The 23654-nt window shown below is 37.4% G+C and overlaps 1 protein-coding gene across 1 annotated transcript in view; it reads left to right on the top strand.

Annotated features, from left to right (window-relative positions):
* The window catches only part of HCN1 (hyperpolarization activated cyclic nucleotide gated potassium channel 1), a 204064-nt gene extending 186329 nt beyond the window's left edge, over positions 1 to 17735 (top strand). The window contains exons 7-8 of the mRNA XM_075019379.1: positions 13838 to 14002; positions 15901 to 17735. Of these exons, the coding sequence (XP_074875480.1) occupies positions 13838 to 14002; positions 15901 to 16703 (968 nt within the window). The 3' untranslated portion in view covers positions 16704 to 17735. The remainder of the gene's footprint in view (positions 1 to 13837; positions 14003 to 15900) is intronic.
* Positions 17736 to 23654: the final 5919 nt, after the last annotated feature.

The raw sequence follows: 23654 nt of genomic DNA, 5'->3' as shown, positions 1-23654 counted from the left end.
TTAACAAGATTTGATGGCAAGGTTCACTTGATATTTACTGCACAGAGGACAGGGTCAGACAAAACTGTCAGGGACCCTCCTATTGAGTCACGGGGTTTAGAATGGACACCCTTGCTTTCTAAACTCCTTCTCAGAGGGGAGTCTAGGTGCGGCTGGATGCACTCCTAGTCCCAGACTTGGTCAACAGTTTATGTCTAAAGGATTATATATGTGCAATCAACCTTTAGCTAAGATTTCAAAGTTTAGCATGCTATTAATCACTTACCGAGAATCTGTTGTGTCAAGGAATCTCTCAACCTTGAGGAGTAACCTTCAGAGGCATCCCTAGTCAAGGGGAGATCCTGGTGTGCAGCCCACTGCTGGGCAGGAGAGCTCAATGGGCGTTGGGCTGTCCACTAATTATAGAGTAAGATAATTGACTTATAGTCATATTTACATACCAACTACAGGTGTTAGTTTTTTCCAAATTTGGCTTGAGTCGGACATTGACCAGCACTGTGGTTGGGTGGGAACATTGTTCAAATTAGCCCTTGACTATTGTGTTGTTATCAGTCTCCCCCGAATCTACTTTGAGCTGGATGCAGACATCATGACCAGACGTGTCCATTACGACCACCGCTGGTGGCTGTCACTTGAGCAGTGTTATGGGAAATACAGCTCAGGTGGGGTGGGGGGAGCACACCATCACATCTTGTCCATGGTTTTGAGTATCTGCAGTTTACAATATTGAAAATGTAAAGTATGTGTTAAGTACACAACAGTGGAAAATGAGAGCTCCCCAATTTTTTTTCTGTCTCAGTGCATGTTTGTGTTTCTCCTTTCTAATACGTTGGTAGTTCAAACTCATTTGTCCTATAATTCCAGCAATAAATGGTAGCGAGGAAATTGCCAAGTTTCAATCCCATTGAACCTTTTCCTCTGAGTACCAGGTGATTGTATTAGAAATTTCTTAAAGGCTTCTTGTGATAGGAGGAATTACTGAACAGATTGCGTATTAATTCTTCACTAGACACATAAAATTGCTAAAATGCAAAGATTTTGAAGTCTTTACAGATGAAGCACAACAATGTGAGTCTTTTGCTTATAGAGAAGCATTGTTCATCATTTACTGAGGCTTTACAGAGCAGAAATAATAATGTATCTAAGGAGCCTAATACTAATCTGATTTACATTATACCAATATATATTGGTATAAATTGGTGTAAAACCACTACTATAAGGCAATTCTGATTATATATGTTGGTGACTCAAAATGTCTCATGATTAATTACAACAAAAAACATGCGGGAGTGCAATAAACTAAAGAGAAGTTTGCGTTAGTCAAAGAACTCCTTTCCAACAATTTCCTTCCTCTTACTCAGTTGGCTCCACATGTGCCTCTAAGGCCTGCTCTAGTCATCACAGTAAGATCTGGCTCTGAAATTTCTCCTTCCCTTCTGGAAAGGCCTTTTGTTCCTTGACGCCTTGTGACCCTCCACTTCTCTGCATACCCCTAACCCCAGCCCCAGTCTGCTGGTGTTCACATGCACTCCGCTATGGACTGGAAGCCCCTGCTTGGGGAACAAAGGAAAACAGCTTTTTGGCATTTTTATAACTTGCCTTAGATTGTTACACCTGCAAACACAGAAGTTAAAGCTGTCCCAGAGCCACTGCAGAGCATGTTGATGAGCAGGAATGGTTTCATGATGTCCTGCTCCCCGCCAGCTGCCAGCCCTGTGGAGTCGGAGTACTCTGGATGGGCAGTCCTGATCCAGCTAAGCATGTGCTGAACTGCCTTTGTGCTTAACTGGTGTGTTAGAGTGGGGCTGACATGCCTACAAAGAGAAAAAGAAAATAAATCCAGCACTACCCAATCAGTAAGGCTCAGTGCAACTTACTAAAGGGAGGATTTCTGGGAACATGTTCAGGACACTGCTGTTACTTCATTTGCTTTCCTGCTGGTGGACAGAGGACTGATTGTTCACTGTGGTCTCGTCCTGCTCTTGCTGTAGTCACTGGCAAAATTCCTGTCAACCTCAAAGGACACAAGATAAGACTTTTCTCCCTGCTATCTTTTCTTTTCTCCATCTGTTTTCCCACCTGTGTTTACACAGGCTTTCCTTCATTCAGCAACCCAGTCATATGTTCCAGGAAATTATAACCCATTTTCCTGTTCTTACTAGATACTGTGTTAGAGCTGAAGGAATGCCGACATTGCTAGGGAAATCCAAACTGAGTAGGAAGTGTAGGTATATTTTTATGAAATAAGTCTGGGGGCCTTATGGAGGTTTCATTGTGTTTGCAGTTGGAGGGAGTTTCCTAGTACCAGTAGGTAAGTGTGCGATAATTCATGGTACCCAATTTGTGATGTGTCCATTGCAGTTCCACCTTCCCATTGTTTTTTCTGCTTTTTTCCCCCATTGAGAATCCCAATGATATCATGCCACTTGGAGGCATTCAGTAAAACAATTTGTAGACTAACTAAAACTCATTTTGCTTAAAAATAATTTTTTATATGAGCTTCCAGGTATATTGAACATGAAGAAGTGCATGTGATATTTTAAAACTCTTTTTATGATACAAGAGTTGCTGTGTATGAATATGAATATGAAAGTGTAATGGTCTACCTCTTGTCTTGTAATAAGAGACAAATACATGTTTTATTTCACTTGTTCAAAGGCAGATATCACTAACTGTGCTGAATATCATCATTCATCTGGCAAAATTTTATATAAATCAGATTCCTTTACCCATCTTCCCAGAATATGTCCCAGAGACATATTATGTATGGCATCTTTTCTTTTTTAGTTTATTTTTTACAAAATGTAGTTCATGGCATACTTTAGATTTTAAATGTTTTATTTCACTTAAATTATTTAATACTTTTTTAACAGTTATCCTTCTACACTTGAAATTCTAATAAATTGTATCTTGCATTTGCTTCAGCTTGTAGAGGGCCAATTAGACAGAACGTCTTTGACCTACCTATTATTTATGGAGCTTTTCCCCATTTCGGAACAGCAGCTGTCAGTATATTTTAGACCAGTGCAGTGGAAAATAATACCATGGGAAATGTTGAGTCGCTTTAGATTATATTTTGCCACTTACTTACTTTTTTCTGGGTACACTCTAAGTACTTCCTTTTGATAGACTACTTTTAAAGATTTGCAGTATAATACTGATTATAAATAGGTAGAAAAAGCTGTTAAAGTGCTTAACTGCTCACTGCTTTACACCTGGACAACATGATATGACATATAGTTATACATTTTGCAAAAATACTGCATATGGCTACTCTGTAGTGAATTAAGTCTCTCAGTATTCATACTCCTATCCAAATAATTAATTATAAGTAGACTCCCTGAGGTGTGATTATTCACATTCTTAATGGCAAGTACACAATTAAATGCTTTAAAGGAGCAGGATCTCCAGATCTCCATACCAACTCATTTGTAAAATATTTTTCAGGTGAACAGTACAAAATATTTTTCTAAAAGTACTGTCTGCAAGAGGTTCTAAAAATGAAATGTCTTTGGCACAGACTAGTCTGCCATTTTGAGGATACATTTCCTCATGATATAGCATAAGCTCTTGTTCTGCATTGTGGCATTCTTTTGACACAATATTTTATACAGAAAATACTATGCAGTCAGAAGAACTTCTTGCTTTTCAGACAGATTATCATTTTTAAAAGTCTAGGACACTTTCTAAGAAGATAGAGTGAAAATAACTTACTCTGTGATGCTAAAAGGTAGAATTGGGTTTGGGTTTAGGAGTTTTATTAATTAGCAAATGTAAATATAAATTTAACAATATTAATAATAATAATAATAATGCTAGTAATAATTCTCCCTATCTAAATAACATAGTCTTCAAACCAAATTGTAATCCTAATTCTGCAAATTCATGAACAGTGTAAGTTTCTAATTTAGAGTTTATACATAAAAGAACTAGACACAAGCAAAATACAACAGCAGCATAGCTTGGAAGTCTGAGGTGGCCAACACAGATAAACCAGAAGATGATTTTGCAAGTACCTTCAATTTTACACAGTAGAATTTAAACTAAATATTTGAGTTTAGATTAAATATTTAGTTTAAATATTTAATTCAGAACTGACAGTCTCTGATCATTTGTTTAATAATTTAATGGAAAAAAATGAAGTGAAATATTTTTACAATCCACTTAAATTCAAGTTGAATAGTTTAATTTGTAACTGTTATTGTTTGCCAAACTCAGGATGACAAGAGCTTAACATTGAATACATAGGGACTTAGTGGCTTTTTACAACAGTTAATAGGCATCCATCTGACAAAAAGTAGGCATAAATTAATTACACAAAATCACTTTTGGCCTTTGACCCAGCCAGTATGAAAGCTAAATCTGTACTTAAGCACATTATCTTGGAGTCTAAGCTTGTTTATTTTTTTTTAAGAAAATAAAATTAATATCGGTCAAATTATGAGCTTTTACAAGATAATAAATAGACTATCTCAGTCTCACTTGGTAGAAAGAACATTTCATTAAAGTAGAATAAAAATGTATGGATGCTGTGTTGTAAGTAGCATTGAAGATAAAATAAGGACTTGCATTTCTATTTTATATAATGATCCTAAGTTTCTGTTGTATCAAACAGAGCTTTCTCAGAAGAATTTGAGTTAACAACAGAAAATGGGCACGATGTAAGAAATGCTACTGGCCTCTGTTTGCTCTAGTCATGAAAACTTGGCCTCAGCTATTTTCAGTACCTTCAGATAGAAAAAAGAGAGGTCAGGATGGAACATAAAACGTCTCTGGTCAGATAACTTGCCACTTTTTATAAAGGCAGTTGTATTCTAACCATGGATATTTGGCTGTCTTTCTTGATGTAAAAGTAATTATGACTAACAACCTTTCTGAAAAGAATTAAATTATACTGTCAACATATATTAAGCATATTACAATGAAATATGCTTAATAGTTTATCATCATTAGCTTTACAGGAAATATGAGAACTCAAAAACATCCAGTTATATATCAGTCTTGTAAAAAATTACAAATGTCATTAGAGAATGGCTAAAATTGACTGCCTTATTGCATCCAAATGTGCCTTGAAAATTAATATATGCCCAAAATGTCTTTTTCTGTATCAGCATTTGCTTGTATCACGGTAGATAATATTTAAAGGCTCTGCCAAGTTTAATGGAATTCACACAGAAATAATAAGAGGCCTGCTCTGAGTAAGTCTCAAAACATCCAAACTAGTAGCAGGTTATCACACTGCTTTTCTCAGAGCTGCTCTAAAGTAGTATATTAAGCCTTATTCAGTGAAATGGACTGGTAAGAACAAAAGTTGTTTCAAGAAACAGGCTTCTCATAGGTGGGTGCCATAAAAGACAAACTTGGGGCAAAGTAAAGAAAGGAGCATACTTCCAGGCTTGTTGACAAAACCTAAATAAATACGAAATGTTCTTTAAAATAGTATTCCTCTATAAATCCTATCAAAGTTTGGGTCAATGAAAGTTAGGCAATTCTTTTTGAAAGAGTAATTGTTCTGCCAGGAAATTTGTGCTACCTCCAATGAAATTAATGTACCTGTCTGCCAATGTCATGGTTTAATTCTGGCCAGCAACTAGGGACTACACAGCCACTTGCTCATTCTTCCCTGCTCCCAATGGGGTGGGAAGGAGAATTGAAAAAAAGAAGTAAAACTCGTGGGTTGAGATAAGAATGGTTTAATAACTAAAGTAAATAAAATATAACAAAAATTATTATTATTATTATTATAACAAAAAAAAGATAAATAAAGCCCAAGAAAAGAAAAGTGATGCACAATGTAATTGCTCACCACCTGCTCACCAATGCCAAGCAGCAATCTATGCCTCCCAGCCAACTCCCCCAGTTTATATACTGAGCGTGATGCTGTATGGTATGGAATATCCCTTTGGCTAGTTCAGGTCAGCTCTCCTGGCCTTGCTCCCTCCCAGCTTCTTGTGTACCTGCTTTCTGGCAGAGCAGTGGAAACTGAAAAGTCCTTGACTTGGGATAAGTGCTACTTAGCAACAAAAAAAACATCAGTGTGATATCAACATTACTCTCATACTAAATCCAAAACACACTGTACCAGATACTAAGAAGAAAATTAACTCTATCCCAGCCAAAACCAGGACAGCCATTTAGAAATACTGTTAGGGGGAAAAAAAAAAAAAAAAAAAAAAAAAAAAAAAAAAAAAAAAAAAAAAAAAAAAAAAAGGAACCTCTTATGGAACCTCTTTAATTAGACCACTTACTGTACTGAACATTTTTCATACCTATACAAAGGTTAAGCAAAGGAAGGCTTGGGAGGGAGACCTTTAGGGAATAGAGTAATGGACAAAAATATAGCAAAAGAACTAATCATCTTTCACCTGTATTTTAGATCAGGAAAATTGTTATAAAAAGCCCATCATGGATATCTGTCTCCAGCTGCTTCTAACTCATCCGTTTTGAAGGTTCCTTCTTGCCTTGGAGTGGCTTTGGAGGCAAACCCTCCTTTTTCCGAATGTGGGGAATGTGTCCCAAGGGTAACATTCTGGATGAAAAGGACTGGTAAAATACTGTTTAGAGGGGGGGCTGATATCCCTTATCATCTACTTGTTTTTCTTGCTGACCATTTCCTGCCTTAAGAAAACTGAAACCCCTATTACTACTATTGGCTATTACACCACAGGATCATCTTCAAACATAAAAGAAAATATTCTTTTCGGTCCCCATTGCATTCTCTTCGTCTCCTCAGATATATGACATGATACATATGGGACATCTTCAGGATGGAGAAATTATCTCAGCTGGTAGGGGTGCTGGCAAGAAGGGACAGGTATTTGCAAACAAGAATCATGTTCCTAACTTGTAAAATGAGGGGAGAATTCCACAAGTCAGTAAGCCTGAGTCTCTACCTTACTGAACAAAATACATTTTTGCATTTTTAATTGATATATTGAGAGATGTAATTCACCTTTTTCTAATCTTTTTCTGTTTAAAAAATTGACAATTTCAACCTTCCTGGTTAGGGCACATTTTCCATTTCTTTTATTTGTTCTGTTAAATTAAATAAAATCAGAAAAAATTAAGCAATGAACATGCTGAGAACTCATGTATCAGAGTCTTCAGAGCCAGAAATTTCAAATTACTACAGACAGGCAATAGAAATGTGAAATAAACTAACCTATTAGGCTTTTTTAATAGTTTTTTTAATGGGATGACTATATAAGGGCAACAGCTAACACAAATAGATACATTCAAATTAGGTTTAGGTAAATAGTTCAAAAAGTGACAGAAGAGTGCAACTGAGCGAGGCATTAAGGAAGTTGTTTTGGACCCTTGATTGTAATTGGCCATTTTCACTCCCTCTTAAAAATAGTAACTGCTCAGCACTGTATCCAGGCCTCCTTCATGAACTCTGTCTGGTTGATGAACCCAGATATCTGAAATCAACTTTACAGACAATTGGTGTTGGCATTTTTTAAATGAAGAGGTCATGCAAGCAGTGTCTGCTATTTCTCACTTTGACAAACTCAAGCTCAAACTGTCTTGTCTTCAATTCCATATTTAGTGTAAATGAGGTGGGAAATAGTGTAGGTTTGGCTTAGCTTTCTTTTGGACAGTCAAGATTACAAACCTGGCTGTAAAAGGCAGTAAATATCTCCATTTTCATTCCTCCTTAATGCCTCCATTTTCCTTCCTCCTTAAGTTCTCTCCTTTGCTGCAGGAATGTTCCTGTTGAGCAGTGATTATATTCTAAGGCTTCTTAAATATAGGACTGAATTTAGAGCTAAATGTTACCTGAGCCTTTTCATTTCCATCCACTCCATAGATCTGGATTTGGGGCATATCACTTCTTTTTTTTTTTTCCTCCACCGTCATGACTAATGTGAATGTAAATACTGTTTTGCAAAACAACTGCAAAATAAAACTGCATAGCTATGTGGCATAGCATTTAATCTTTTTTTTTTTTTTTAGAAAATAGATTACTGAAACTCATTTAATTGCTGTCAGCTACATTCTGACTAATCATAAGACCTGATGCTAGTCATTTTAGTGTCTATAGCAAAAAGCAACATATCCCTGGATTTTCCATTTTGTGCACTAGTGATAATACATTGAAAGATAAAAAGACTACATTAAAAAGTTAGAAAAAAAATGATAAGTGGGTGCATTTTATGTTTTCCAAAGTTTAATAAAGAAATAGGAGACAGAAATGCGGAAGTATGTGTTAAAGCAATCACATTTTTATCATATGAAACAGCTTCTCCCCATTTTCTGCATTAGAGATGGTTAAGTCAACACGGAACTGGGAAATCACTCCATTCTGAAAGAATGGGGTGTTTAGAAGCTTACTGGTTGTTTTTTTTTTAATTGCTTGAAGTTTATATAGTCCTTTCCTAAAGAGAAAAACATCACTCACATTACCTGTTGTAAAGCTGGGAGCACAGTGCCCTGAGCTGAAGGTACCTTCCTGTGACTGGCACACCAAGAAAGTGCTCATTAGCTAGTTTCTGGTCAGTCAACAACTTCAGTAGCTTGAAGGAAATCAAGAACTACTGATTTTTGCAACATGCCAGAACGTTGCTGTTACGTAGGGTTACCTTAGAAAAGAATAACCTAAACCTGGTAGTTCTGGGAAATTTGCTTTGAAGACTTACAAGATGGGTGGATGGAAAGAGCTTTTGTACATCTAAGTTTTGTCTATAGTTTAGTAACTCATTGCTCCCTATAAAATAATCAAGATTCTAATCCACTGTCCTGTTCTCATAAAACATTCCTAAATACGTTAGACTGACTGACCCAAGCATTTCTTTGATTTTCCATCTTTCTTCTGCTGCTGAAGGTAACCAGATGGTCTGAATAAATGCTTGCCCGTTTGCACAGCAATGTATATGCCTGCTACAAGATGAAATAAGTTTCCTGCTGAGGAACTGAAGCAATAGTCAGCTGTCCTCAGCTGGAAGGACACTTCATTAGATCCTGTAACGTTAAATCTGACAAATGATGGGAAACCTCTTACAGCTTTGGAAGGGGACAGAGCATTTAATAAGCTGCTGTAGTTCAGAAATGCATAGAAACTGCTAATTATTTTTACTTATTTTTAATATGGAGAGTACTATATGACTAAGACACTAGTTAACTCATTTATTCATTACTACAAAAAATTAATTCCTGCACCTAGTAAAGTGAATTTTTGCTTTAATTCTGGTATTTGTGTCCTTGTAAAACAAAGCTGCATTTGATAATAATTAATTATGTTAATTTTCAACATATTACTATACACCATCTTAAGCTAAGAAATATGTTCCATGGAGACAGGACCAGTTTAGTGCCCTTTAAGGAACCAGCTAACTCCTGGACTCATAACTGTTTCCTTTATCAACAGTTTATCAGTTGGTGGGCACATTTCATCTGCAAGGCAACTTTATATTGTTATTTTGATTTTTGAAGTTTTTCAATCTCTACTCAAATGTTAATGTGGCATAGAAAGTAGAGTAATTACATCTGGAGTATGATTTATGTGGAAAAAGAACTGATGGTTAATGGATAGGTGCAGACTGTCAGATAAACTGTACAGCTTCTGGGAGTAAAAAAGAGTTTTTCCTAGGTCTATACAAAGTGGAAACAGGAATTTACTGCTAGGGTAGCTAATCCACGTACGCATCCAGCAAAGACAAGAAAGAAATGGATGCTAGAGGTGAACTGCTCCCACATCCAAAGCAGTTATTTTCCTGAAGAAAAAAACGTTTTGGAATCACATAGCAACAAGGGAGGAGAAAATTATTACCTGCAGTGGCATATCAATACAATCCACAAGAACAATGAACTTGATCTCAGTTGGAACCAAAACTGTAGCCCTTACAAAAGGCCTACTAATCCTAATTCTTTAAAGGTCATCCTATGGGTTGTGTCATTCACTTTAACTCATTCAGGTTTTCCCAAAATCAGTCTTCCTTATTGCTGTCTTTCAGGTATGTAAAATTTCCTATCCAGAGTGTTCTGCCACACTAATGCAATAATAAAATATGACCTACACATTCAGTGTTTTCCGAGATACAGATATGGGCAAGCTTCTTTAGAAATTCATGGTGTTCCAAAAACTGAACCTGGTGCTCTTGCTGAAATACTGCCATAGAGTCGTAGAATCATAGAATCGTTTAGGTTGGAAAAGACCTTTAAGATCATCGACTCCAACCACTAACATAACACTGCCAAGTCCACCACTAAACTATGTCCCATTTATGGGTGCAACTGATATATTGGTGATCAGTTTTGATTATTACAATTATAAACTTCAGAACACACTTAGCCTTAAACTTTTATCATCGCACTTTTTAGTCAATGTCTTGACAGCAGAAAGTAAATTGTATTTGAGCCCTTGTCCATGTTCTTTTGAGAGCTGCGTTGTTCTGTGGGAAAGATCTGATGCTAGGAGAACACAAATTGTGATTTTCACAGCCAAATGAATTTCATTTGTATTAAATATGGACTGTAAGAACAAATGAATGTTTTTTAACATCGTTTCGTGCTTTCAGAGAGTCATTTTTCTTTAGTGCAGTGATTGACATTTGGTTCAGAATGTTCTAGGGAACAGTTGTCCAAAGAGATTAAATAGTTAAAGTAAAATTTGCATTAAGAGTTGAATTACAGGTTCATTGTAGCCTAATTCATAATTATTAATTGGAATTGAAGACATTCTTTTGTTTGGAAAGGAAAGATAGAAGTATTTGACACTTTGAAAGTGTCAGCATGAAGGCAATGCACCATGCCAACCACAGATGGGAATATTAGTGAATAATATGCTGCCACTGCCTTCTTTTTATGCTAATAGAGAACCTTGTTTGTTCAAGCTGTTTGAAAATAGTCTGTGCCCTTTGTGTTTTACAGCACACTCCTGTGCTATTGTTTGTATTTCATAGTCTGTTTAAATGAATTGAAGGAGAGCATAATCGTTGAGGGCACCTGGGGTACTTGATGACACTAAGACTCATTTTAAATATGTTCTTTTCATGAAGTCTATTGTTTATTTATTTGTTAAAAATAACAAAACAAAACAACTTTTATTTAGAAGAACACAAATGTTTGATGGGAACACATTTTGACATTCTGTGTTCTTCCTGTCCGGTCCAAGTAAATGAGATTTCATATATTATGTCTTACTATGTTTGAGAGTTTATTCCAAACTAATAGGCAATAGATGTCATGAACTTAAATGCAGAACACATACAATTAAAAAGCACATTAGTCTTGTCGCCACAGTAAACATGATGCTGTTGATATGTATAAGAAAGCAATATAGATGATGTATCAGTGACTATAATACAACTCCAACCACTCAAGAAACATTGCTGGAAATGCATTACATGGGTATTCATCACATGCTACTTTTTCTGTCAGAAGACTGTAGTTCATCTTTTGAATGAGACCATTCAACTGGAGCTGAGAACATGAAGCTTTCCCTGCTTCCTGAGCAGGCAAGCTCCACGGTGGCACTCCCTGATCAGTTTCTAAGTGCTGGGAGATTTGGCATACCTTTTCTGATCCATCCTTTATTATCTTATCTAACTGGAAGACTCAATTATGGTTATTAAGAGCCTTCCAAAAAGGTGTTCTTCAACCAGAAGTTGTGGACTGACAAGGTTTGCAGAATAAAATGTATAGTTTTCAGTGATTCTTTCCATTCCCCTTACTTGACAAGAATAATAGAAGATGAAAGAAGAGGAAAAAAATAATTCTATTTATTGCAGTAATATCCATGAATTCCATGGTCTCATTGTCCTGTGATGAAGTCTAACGTTGTCTCTTGTGGTTTCTTCCCATTGTTCTTGTTAAAGTAATCTAAAAAGTGTTATAGATTAATAATGATGAACACAGTACTTCCTCCATTTTTTTTTTAACACTTTTCAGAATGGTTGGCATCCATAGTCAACATTTGTTTTGTTTGGGGCATGTGATGTTTTCTAAACTCAAGTACTCATTAAGATTTGTTGCGTGTAGCAGAAGACATCTCCTTATGTCTCTAGTATTATTTGCAGCAATTTTAAGTGAAGAAAGCTGCAAATCAAGAGGTGATCATTAGTCACCCAGATTTTCTAGCTAGTTAAGTTCTCTCTAAATTCAGCCATGTATTGTAAAACTTTATTCTGTGTGAGATCTAAAGAATATTTTAGGAAATGGAGCAGGCATTCACTGCATTTAACTGCTTCCTTTGGGCAAAATGTCCTTCTCACTCTTGTAACTAAAATGCAGTGGGTTCAATAAAAGGAGAAGGGGTCAGGGTGAGCTAGGGAATAGAAGACGAAAGGACTGACTTCTCTTTGACCTGGCTGGCTCTTTACAATAAACTGTCATTACTTCATGGGCATCAAGTTTTGTGAGGGACATTAGGTCAAGACTCTTTCCATATCCATTAGTCGCTATAAATTCCCCCCAAAGCTGTTGGACTTTAAGTACATTTTGTGCTAGTACTGGCCCCATGTTAATTTACTTTGATTTATCCACTATTATTTAAGCATCTTAGCCCCTAAGCCTTCAGGGTTAGGTGGCATGTGGAAATTCTTCAACAAGAAGTATGAGACGAAAAACCATCAAGGCTCTTTACATTCTAGATCAATAAAAAAAAATATTTTGTTAAAGACATACAAAAAAAGAAGGAACTATGCTAGCACCTTATAGATCTGATATAAAGCCTGCTGAATTCTTTATTTTTGTTAATGAAGAAGATTTGGTTTTTCACACTTGAGAATGATAATTTGATTGAGATTGAGAATGATTGTGATAGACACACAAGCAGGGTAGGAGACAGTTTCCTAGCCAGTACTTAAATATGAACAAATACGAACTTACTGCTCTTGACTGCTAGAACTGGGTAGGGAAACTATCTCTCACCCTGGCTGAGCCCAACAATTGTTGATATCTCTAAGATATTTCTTATTCCCCAGGTTGATTTCCCCAGAAAATGGGGCCAACTCAAGCACTTCTTTTTGCAATAGACTTTTTAATTTTTTTTATTTTAAAATAAATAAATAAATATTCTTCCCCATATGTTTTACTGTTACTAGCCTTGGACATTGACTTTGGCATTTATCCAGTAACCCTCTTCCTGTGGATTCAAGAATCAGTAGTTGGAAGTTTGGGGCTGTTTCTTGAGACTCTGCATATGGCTTTGGTCTCCTCTGTTCCAGAATGATGAATTCCTGCTGGAGGCACTTGCAGAGAAAGGCTACTAGACTAATCAAATAGAGTAAGCAGAGGTTAAAAGGGTTCTGGGTTTTAGCCCAATGAGAAAAAAAAGTCTAAAATCATGTTTACTCTCCCAAAATCCCTAGGACATAAAACCCAAAGAAACAGAAGGCATTTTCATGCTTGAAGCATTTTTTCCTAGAACAGCTCTTATATTGAAATATCATTATATCATGTATTAAGTTAGTTGAGTAAATCTGGTGAATGATTAAAGAAATTGAATGATTAAAGAAATTGGTCCTTTATGTCAGCTGGATATTTTTTAAAAAATCAATAGAAACACTTGGGTTAATTGAGTCAGCAAGCTGTGTTTGACAGCTGATGAATCCTTTCTTACAACTTGAAGAATTTTTTTTAAAAAGGCTTGATAAAATCAGAGTCCAGACTGAGAAAACCTATAAGCAGGGGTCTTAAAGGACATTAGTTACTTTTTCAGAGTAGCAAAAATAGAATCAAACGCCTTCAGAATTGTCCCTGCAACCTTGCAATAGAAAAATTACTGCTGAGTACTGAATTAATACTTATTAGCACCGAGTCACTTCCTAGCTTTTAACTTTCACATGGTTCACTAACGTCTTTGTTTTCTGTGTGTGTTGAATCTTTCTCTCCCCAGAGATTTGCCTTTTGACCAAGGGCCGTCGAACTGCCAGTGTACGAGCAGACACGTACTGTCGCCTGTATTCCCTCTCAGTGGACAATTTCAACGAGGTTCTGGAAGAGTACCCCATGATGAGAAGGGCCTTTGAAACGGTGGCAATTGATAGACTTGACAGGATAGGTATAATTTTTTTTCCCGTATTAGGAATTCTTAAAATCTTTCTACCTTTTCTTTTCCTTGAGTTGCAGGACAAAATGCCTCAAATAAACCCTTCTTAAAAGTTTTGTTTCTGTTACACTGCAGTAAATGTTCTGTTGATCTATGAATAAGACATGTGTCCAGACAAGAAATTCTGCAATCTGACTTTAAAATAATAAAAACCTTTGAGTTTTAGAAAGCTCTCATACTCCTCTGAGGATTATTTTATATACTTTAATTATCATTAGTATTATTTATTAATCCTGTATATTTCTTCTGCTGCCCTCAGCACTTGATAGGGCTTTTGCTGTTTCATGAGCAGTAGATGACATTTTCCTACATAAGTTGTTTACAGATGACATCTATAATGCTGGGAAGAGCTGAAGCTTCTCAGCACTCACAAAACCCATGTTTGTTGAAGTGAATTAATCCTTTGCAGCAGGGCTCTCATTTTCCTCACAACGTGGGCACTACTAGCATTGATGGCTGCATACTGGCATTACTCAGATCTGCTTGCAATCAGAAAAGCAGGCCAACAATATCCAAGTGACATGGCAGATTATCAAAACAGGGTGTGCGAAGTCTACTGTTCTGCATCCAGACATTTGGACCTCTCAAATAGGACATACTAGATAAAATACATGGTCTTTGGTTGGGAGAATTGCACTCTGATCATCATTATTGACACTGGTTTTAAAATGCAGCTGTGCATAAAAAAAATCATTTATCCTGTTTGGTGGTGTTTCCTCAACTTCACAAGAAAACTCCAGTGTAAAGGATTTCTCCACATCACTCTTTCTCAATACAGTTATGTCTGCAGTTTCTTCAAAGCGAATACAGAAAGAATTGCAGGGCAGTGTCGTTGTGCTGTCTATTCTAAGCTGAAGATGTGATTTGGAAGAAAGCGTGTTTTCTTTCATATAGCAAGAGTAAAGAAATGAAATACAGGTATAGACCTGTTTTAGTATTCTGCAGATTGTGAGCAGCCAGTGCGTTAATTTATATTATCAAGTCTTTTCAAACTCTTACAGTTTGTCTCTCAAGACTCTCAGGAAATATAGTCCACCTCTAAGTAATGTGCGCTCCAATCATATTAGTAAAGTGCAGTCTGCTCTTGGAGCAGCAATCCCATCTGAAGTGCTGTGTTTTCTCAAAACCAGAAACAATTGAGTGCAATTGTGTTCCTGTGTGTCTGATGACACAGAATAGTGTCTACGCCTTGCAGATGCTGAGAGCTCAAGCAGGCATCAGGACACAGTGTACAGTAGCCTTTATTGTGTAAGCAGGTGTCACATTACCTGTGAGTTCGTATTAGTTCACAAACATTTAAAAAGATGATTCTTGCAAGCTAGTGGTCACTGGTTACTAGTGTCTAATAATTAGTTCCAGGGAGTGTGCTAAACGGCAGGTGTATTTATAACTTATGTAACAGTTTGGTAGAAATTAGGACAGTTTTGCAACGAGAGAGAGACACGATACACGCAGAGCCCGATGGCTTTTTCCACCCCGTTCTTGCGTAAATGACCGTGGTTACGTTTCCAGAGCAACTGTAGTAACAGCAGTACGCTACGAGCGAAGGGGCACAGAAAGACGAGGTGCCTTTGAGCGCAGTGGTGTTGCGAAAGCCCGCCGTGCTGGTGCAGAGAGGGGGGGGACCGGCTGTGTGCGGAGGCCAGCCGTTGGGAGCGGCCTGCCAGCCTGGGTCGCTGTGGCGGTGCCCGGTGTGGGCCTCGCCGCCGAGCTGCGGCCCCTGCTCAGCCCAGCGTTCGCTGAGGCTTTCCCGATGTACGGCCCTCGGTGAGGGGTGCTGAAGCGCGAAGTCGGAGCGGGGCTCTGCCCCTGCGTGTCAGGCTCGCTAACCCTTCTGCCTCTCTGTGAAGGGAAGAAGAACTCGATCCTCCTGCAGAAGTTCCAGAAGGACCTCAACACCGGGGTTTTCAACAACCAGGAGAATGAGATCCTGAAGCAGATCGTCAAGCACGACAGGGAGATGGTGCAGACCATCGCCCCGGCGAGCTTGCAGCAGGTGCCCGCTCTGAACTCCAGCACCTCGGCCTCGCGCGTCAGGACGCAGTCCCCTCCCGTCTACACCGCCGGCAGCCTGTCCCACGGAAACCTGCACTCCCCCTCGCCCAGCACGCAGACAGCCCAGCAGGCTGCCATCCTCTCACCCTGCTCCTACACCACTGCCGTCTGCAGCCCACCCGTACAGAGTCCTCTGGCCGGCCGAACTTTCCAGTACGCCTCGCCGACCGCCTCGCAGCTCTCCCTCATGCAGCAGCAGCCGCAGGTGCCCCAGCAGCCCCCGGGGGCCGCCCAGAAGAGCGAGGTCCACAAGAGCACCCAGGCCCTCCACAACACCAACCTGACGCGGGAGGTGCGGCCCCTCTCCGCCTCGCAGCCGTCCCTGCCCCACGAGATCTCCACCCTGATCGCCAGGCCTCACCCCACCGTGGGGGAGTCCCTCGCCTCCCTCCCGCAGCCCGCCCCCGGCCCCAGCGTGCCCCCGGCCGGCCGGGCCACCGTCCCCCAGCGGGTCTCGCTTTTCCGACAGATGTCCTCGGGAGCCATCCCCCCGAACCGGGGAGCCGCGCCGCCCCCGGCCCCCCTGCCAAGGGATTCTTCCACAGTCTTAAGCACAGAGCCCGAGGGAGACAAACCGCGGTTTGCGTCAAACTTATGATCCCCGGTAACTGGGAGCAGCAGACTTGTAACGAACTGAGCACCGTCCCCGGAACTGTTTTAGCCTGTTTCCTAATGTACCCCAGCAGTCTACTATGAGAAAAATTCTTTAGACAGCTTTGCCCTACGTAACGAATGTAAAAATTTATATATATATATACATATATATATATAAAAAACATATATATATATCTCTCTCCAAACCCCCCCCCCCCCGGAATTAAAAAAACTTGTTTGAATTCATGTCTTCCTTTCCTGAAACCATTAAAGAAGTCTAAATTCAGCTGTAATATTAATTACTTTTAACATGTCGACTTTAAAATCAGTCTGACAGATTTCTCTCTTTATGAGGTTTGCTATTTTCATGGGAAAATTATCAACACTATAACAAACTTCAAACAAGTCTATTAAAATAAAAAAAAAAAAAAAGAGAGAGAGAAGTTTCAATCTAACTAACACATAGCACCGACCGAGTGATGTTCTGAAACCTTTGTTATTTCATTTATTGCATACACGTTGTTAATTTCTCGTGAAGAGTTCAGTTGTTATTTCCCATTGCATTTCATATGTTAGCACTTTCTGTTGGGAATTAGATTGGAAAAGAAATAAGTTGCAAACACCTGCAGTCAAAAGGCTGGCACTAGCACTCCTCTGGATAGGTTGTAACCTCACAACATGTCAATCCTTCTGTTGTTTCAGAAAACTGGGTGGACTTCGATCTTCACATTGCTAAAGACTTTTACAAAGACTATAAATATTGCCATTGTAAATAACTTTTTAGACCCAAACAAAAATAGCTGCTGTGTGGTGTACCATTGCAAGGTCTTTGTTTAGGAATTTAGGTTCTGCTCTTCACTTCAAAAGTTACAGTTTTAAAATTTGTTAAAGCTAAGTGCAACACAACTGTTAAATTGTAATGCAATGGCTGAAAACCTACAATGTTACTTTTACATGCAATGTTTTATGCAAAATTGTACGCTTGATCCTGCAAACCGCTTGTACTTCACCAATACCATCACTTTTCTTCTCCTTGCCCTCAATAGCATCTCAGAATATTCCATGCATGCTTTGGAAAAAAAGAAAAAAAAAAAAAAAGATTACTAAAAATAGGTTCGGTCAGCCATTGTAGGAAAAGGCTTTATGGTATCTTAGAAAATAATAACCATTCGTTAATTGTGTCTACCTTAAAATTCCTATAATGCTGACTTTGAATCTCTGGTTTAAGTCTAGAAGTGAGGTTTTTCATTTAAAAGATTATTTGTAAACCACAGCTTGATTTAGGCTTTCAGGTGCTTTCTGTGTCTTCACTGTAGTTTTGTAGTTGACTGTGGTGTTAATTTACAAAAATAAATATAATATAGCATCAAGTCTGTCTGGAAATGCACGATTTGCTCTGTGTATATTGTAATTAAATGGTTAGTATATCCTAAGGCATGTAGTGTCAAACATAGCCCATAGGTATGAGGTTTATTATTTTTTATGTCTTCAAAACAGAAAGGAAACGGTGACAGAAAGCAGGGTTAAAGCATACTGTTTTGTGAATGTTTTGTTTTGTTTGCTCAAACCTTCACGTTATCTTATCCACAAAAAAAAAAAAAATTCGTTCATAATCATTTGTGCCTGATTTGTCACATTAAATAGAGACTGAAACTAAATGTGTCATAATTTAACTCATTGAAAAATCAGCATTATGGATGTGATACAAGCATATATTCTGTTCCTTAAAACCCAGCTGACTCGTGTTAAGGAAGTGAATGCAAAGGAGTTCTTCTTTTCACATTAATGCTGAGGTTAATGATGCATGGAAAAATTAAATAACATCACAAACTACATAATGCAGTGAATCCAGATGTACTTGACAGCCAAGTAAATATTCTAAAGTTAACAGAGCTTGAACCCATGCTGCCTGTTATGCCTTTTACTAAAGTGGTACATCAAATAAAAATTTTAAAAAACCTTCCAGTTTTTGCTGACTCCCACTCACCGGTAAAAATCAATGTAATTAACCCATTAACACGCTGTTGCCATTAATTTAAGTGGCCCAGAGTAGTATATGGGGAAATGATTGTTTAAAAGTGTTTAGAACATTATGGATACGCTGCAAGACCATTTATTTATCAGTACAATACCCCTTATATTATTTTAATACTAACAAATTCTGTCAGCTAATTAAGATCATATACTGATCTTTCAAACTGTTTAAGGTTTACATTTGATAGGAGTAATGGGGTTAGTAGCGAAATATTTTTATATATATTTTTATTTTATTTTAAGCACTATAAAGAAATATTAATTCACATGGTCTTTCAGTGAAACCATAAATAATTTTTAATGACTTTGTAATAGAGTGGACAATATCTAGGATTTGTATGTTAATTTAAAAAAATGGTACAGGGTATAAAATTATATACGTATATATATATGTATGTATGAATGTACATATACTTAGATTAAGAAACAAATGACTCACATTCCTGTAATATAAAGGTCCATTGCTAGTTTCAGAACTGACCTATTTTCTCTGTACATAAGTAAGCCCATAAGTATGAAATCTCATGTCTGTACAGGATGAAATGTATTAATGAAAAAGGTTGGATCTTACTGATGCTGGGAAGACTGTAGAGCTGATTCTTACAATAACTGTATGATCAGGGATGAGTTAGATTTTTCTTTTGTCTTTGCTCAAAGCCATAAATAAATATATATAAAAGATTATTAATAAATTGAAAAAATATATAAAAAAATAAAACCATGAATATTTTTTGGTTCCAATATCTTTACAACTGACCAAGTTTTGCTTTACCATGAAAGAAGAACTGTTTGCTTTTCTCTTTAATTTGTTCTGAGCCCAGAATTGATATGCACTAGGTATGGGGAGGCGGGGAAAAAACTGCCTGATTAATAATGTGCACTGTAGGAAAAAGAGGGCTTAGAAATTCGAGGATACTACCTGATTTACTCAAGCAATTCCTAAGCTATATTACCTCTGTAGATTAAAGGAATTCATTACGCTAAAAACATTTTCCCCACATAACTCTCATTTAAGCCATTACCACTAACCTGTAATATTTCTTGAGTACAAATATTTAAACCTGAAGTTTACTTACATTTAAAATTTTAAATATCCTGGGAGAGAATCCTAAATAGTTGTTAGTGTAACTTAAGGAAACTGTATCCTATCATATTTTCAGTTTATCTTACTGTGTGTGCCAATCCCAGATGACGTACTCCTGAACTTGGGTGTAATAGTTGAGATTTCAAGGAAACACTGATTTGCAAGTAGTGTTCATTTTCTGTGACTTTTCAGGTCATTGTAAATGAAAAAGCATGGTCCATTCAAACCAACAGCAGATAATTTTTTTGCATTAACTTCAGTAGTATCAATATAATCCTAGACTGACAAACTCTGATTGTATGAGTAGTTGTATTTTCAAATTGCATCGTAAAGTGTATTGTGGATTATTCTCAGTGGTATTTAGTTATTCTTTTTTATTTTGCATTACTACGACATAGCTCCATTCCAACTGTAGTCAATGAAATGATTTCCAAAAGGACCAGCACTGTACTAGAAAATTCTTGTTTAGCAGCAAAATTCAGTTGTCCTGTCTACATTTGACCACTGCACAGGGTCAAATACTTTGATACTTGGTACAGTCTTATTATTTCATACATGTTTGTGTACAGAACCAAAAGAAACAAAGGGTTGTTTTTAAGTGATATTTCATATCACTATATATGATATCAATATGTGCCTACACACCAATGTATATATTTTTAAAATCTGTCCGTTTCTACTATCTATATCTACCTCAGCTTACTTCCTATCTTACCTTAATTTTAATTTAAAAATCAGCAGCAGAACTGGAACCAAAGTAAATTTTATTTTAAACAGCAAACTTTCATGTCTTGATGCATGTCATTAAGACTTAAGCTTAATATTTCTATTTTCAAAATTTACTCACAAGCTCTCACACTGACTTCAGTATTCCTATCCATGTGAGTTCTTTTCTACTTCATAGGTGACATTGTTCAGGGAAGAAAAATGTTTTGTTTTAAAAATAAGATGTTTGATTTTTAAACAAAGCTGCAGTTCAACTGCTCTGGGAATATACAGTGACATTAGTAATTTCTGTTCACACAAAAAATGGTACAAAATAGGAACAGAAAGTGTTTGTTTCGAAATCATGGGTCTGAGCTACAAGCATTATCTGGTACAGTCTAGAACATGCTATAAGAATTGGGTGTGCAAATGTATTTTTTTAGTGAATTTGGCCTTCCCCTCCCTTCTTTTTTTTAAGCAGGGAAGAGTAAAAGCATTAAAATTGCCCTAGACCATATCCTCTGAGAAACACATGTTGTGAATCTTGAATCTATATAATTTTACCAACAATCAGTACTCAGTGCTCCTTTGCATACTTAGCAATTTGAATCACCTTCTTGATTGGTGTAGTGGGTCATAGAGGCAGATGGCTTGATTTCTGGTCCATGGTTATATTTCCCTCACCTCTGTGAAGACATGCAGTATCTTAAGAACTTATGGTAGCACTGAATTTTTCAGGTCAAGATATGGGAACATTAGAAAGACAAACACAGTGATAGAGACAAGAAGAGTATCCCACTAAATAAATTGATTTTAAATCTACCTATGTATCTTCCATATATATGTTAAAATACTGCTACTTGTATGTGCACCCAGTTTAAAAAGATATATGTTGTGAGAATGAAAACCACATTTACTAACTCCATTAGATGATTTAAGATGTACATCATGGCTCAGGTGATCCTTGGCCTATGAATTGATAGGCTTAAGCGCACATTTGAACTGAAACTAAACTTTGCCCCATCCTTCATATTTTTTACCATCCTCCAATTTTACATGTCAGATTTGCAGTGTGGTTCCCCCTATGGCCTGCTTTGAAGACAGTGTGCAGCGCTGAGTTAGTTCTTGCTGAAAGATCATTGACAAATTTGGGTCGAGTAGAACCACTGACCAAAAGAGAAGAGAAGATGCCAAATGCTAAGTCTACAACCAGTCCAAACTATCCTGGTCACAACAGGGAAGCAGGTACTTGAACCATTTCTCTGGAAAGTCAGCAGACACCTGCAGGGATGCTCATACTGAACCACGGGTCTTAACAAACCCAGGGTCCAATCTCAAAATGCATGTCCAATGTCAGCTACTTCTGGACTCCACAGTTACTGGAAAGTTTACATAGACACAGGAAATAGTTTCTGTAGCATTAGCAAAGCATCTTACCTGTCTTCTATTTAATGAATACTCTGCTCTTCACAGGTTCCATATTGCAGTTGACATCACAAAATCTGACATGGTCTCTGGGTGATACACTGAGTGTGACCATTGCTCATGGATTCACTTACACCTTTTCTTCAGGAAGGAATATGTTTGCAGTCTTGGATCCTGTTTTGTCACTGCAGTGTAGAGTTTTTAAATGGAGAGATCTGGTTTTGAAGTAAGAAAAGTTCTTGTGTATCAGAGGGCAATAACTGCTGACCTCAGTCTTCATTGTAGACAGTTAGGCATTTTGGCTTTCTAGGCCAGGCTCTTTTTTAATTGAATTTTTTATTTCTCTGCAAAGTCAACATAAAAAATGGGTTTCCTCTGCTTGTTACACCAGAGGTGTAGTCTGTAGATGTGTTGAGGAGATGCCTGCAGCATTTTATATTAATTAGTTTTTTCTAAGTGCTGGAAGATTTACATTCAGTTATATCAGTTCCTCTACTCCAGCCAAAAGACAGTGTGAGCAGTAACTGATGCCAGGTCATTGACCACCGCAACAGGCAATCTTCTAGGTAAGGAGAGATGGCCAACAATATCAGAGGTGCTCTTACAAAGAACCATAAGTGCTCCTAAATATGACCTGGACTGATCAATTCACACCTGAATCCTCTATGATAAAGTAGATTGTCATTGCAAACTTTGCTTTTTTTTTAATCTGCCAATCGATACCCTTTCTGCTTATGATTTTTTTTCGTCCTGTACTAAATCATCTTGGCAACAGAAATGTGTACCAATATTTGGAGGCAGTGCTGTATTTCAACTGTATTTCAGTTGAGCTGATACCTGTATGTTGATATTAAAAAAAGATTAAGAAATATTTTTTTTAAAAAAAAGATAAAGGGAGTTACTTTGTGTGCGTTTTACCAACTGGTATTGTGCTAATGTCTTCCTCCAGTAAGGGCCCAAGTAATTTTAATGTTTCACTTGGACCTTTTGTATTTTATCACAAATAATGGTGCCCTGGGCAGAAATGGTGAATGCCATGGAAAAATCCAAGAGAATGGTTTGGACATCTCCTTTCTTTTTCTCCAGTAGCAAGAAGTTTTTCATCAGATCCACCAGACAAATCAGATTCTAGATAGGACAGCTCAAGGCTTTTGCTTTTGTTTGTGTCTGCATTGCAATACAAAAGTTGTGGACACAATTCAGAACTCCTAGTCAAAATCTTGACTGAACTAATGCACATAGAGAAATAAAATTCCTTTATAGAGTATATGATAATCTTATGTCAACTGGCACATAACATCAGAAAGCAAGCTTTTAGTCTGTGGAAGAAAATTCATTTGTTCAGCACTGTATATGTGACTGAAGATGGTACGTGCCCCTAAACACTGTGTAGTCTACTGTGGGGGTTAGATCACAGATAACCTCTGAACCAGAAAGTGAGAAACTGTGTCTTTGGGCTTTTACTCTCATGTTTTATTTGGATACATTTAAATCTCCCAAAGTAACAAATCCAAATACCAAAAAAAAAGATCTGTGACTTTACGAATCCCTTAGGTTTTGATCCTCTATAAGTAAGCATTACAGTTGTCTTCCTGGTTTCTGTGAAAGCTGAATTAATCTGAATGAAAATGTCTCACGTAAGACATCTCTCAGATTTGGAGTTTGAGAAGATGAATACTTTATAGCCTTTATTTTCTTGCCTGGGTC

This window comes from Buteo buteo, chromosome Z, assembly GCF_964188355.1.
Source record: "Buteo buteo chromosome Z, bButBut1.hap1.1, whole genome shotgun sequence".
Taxonomy (NCBI): domain Eukaryota; kingdom Metazoa; phylum Chordata; class Aves; order Accipitriformes; family Accipitridae; genus Buteo; species Buteo buteo.
This window is presented reverse-complemented; position numbering and strand designations above follow the sequence as displayed.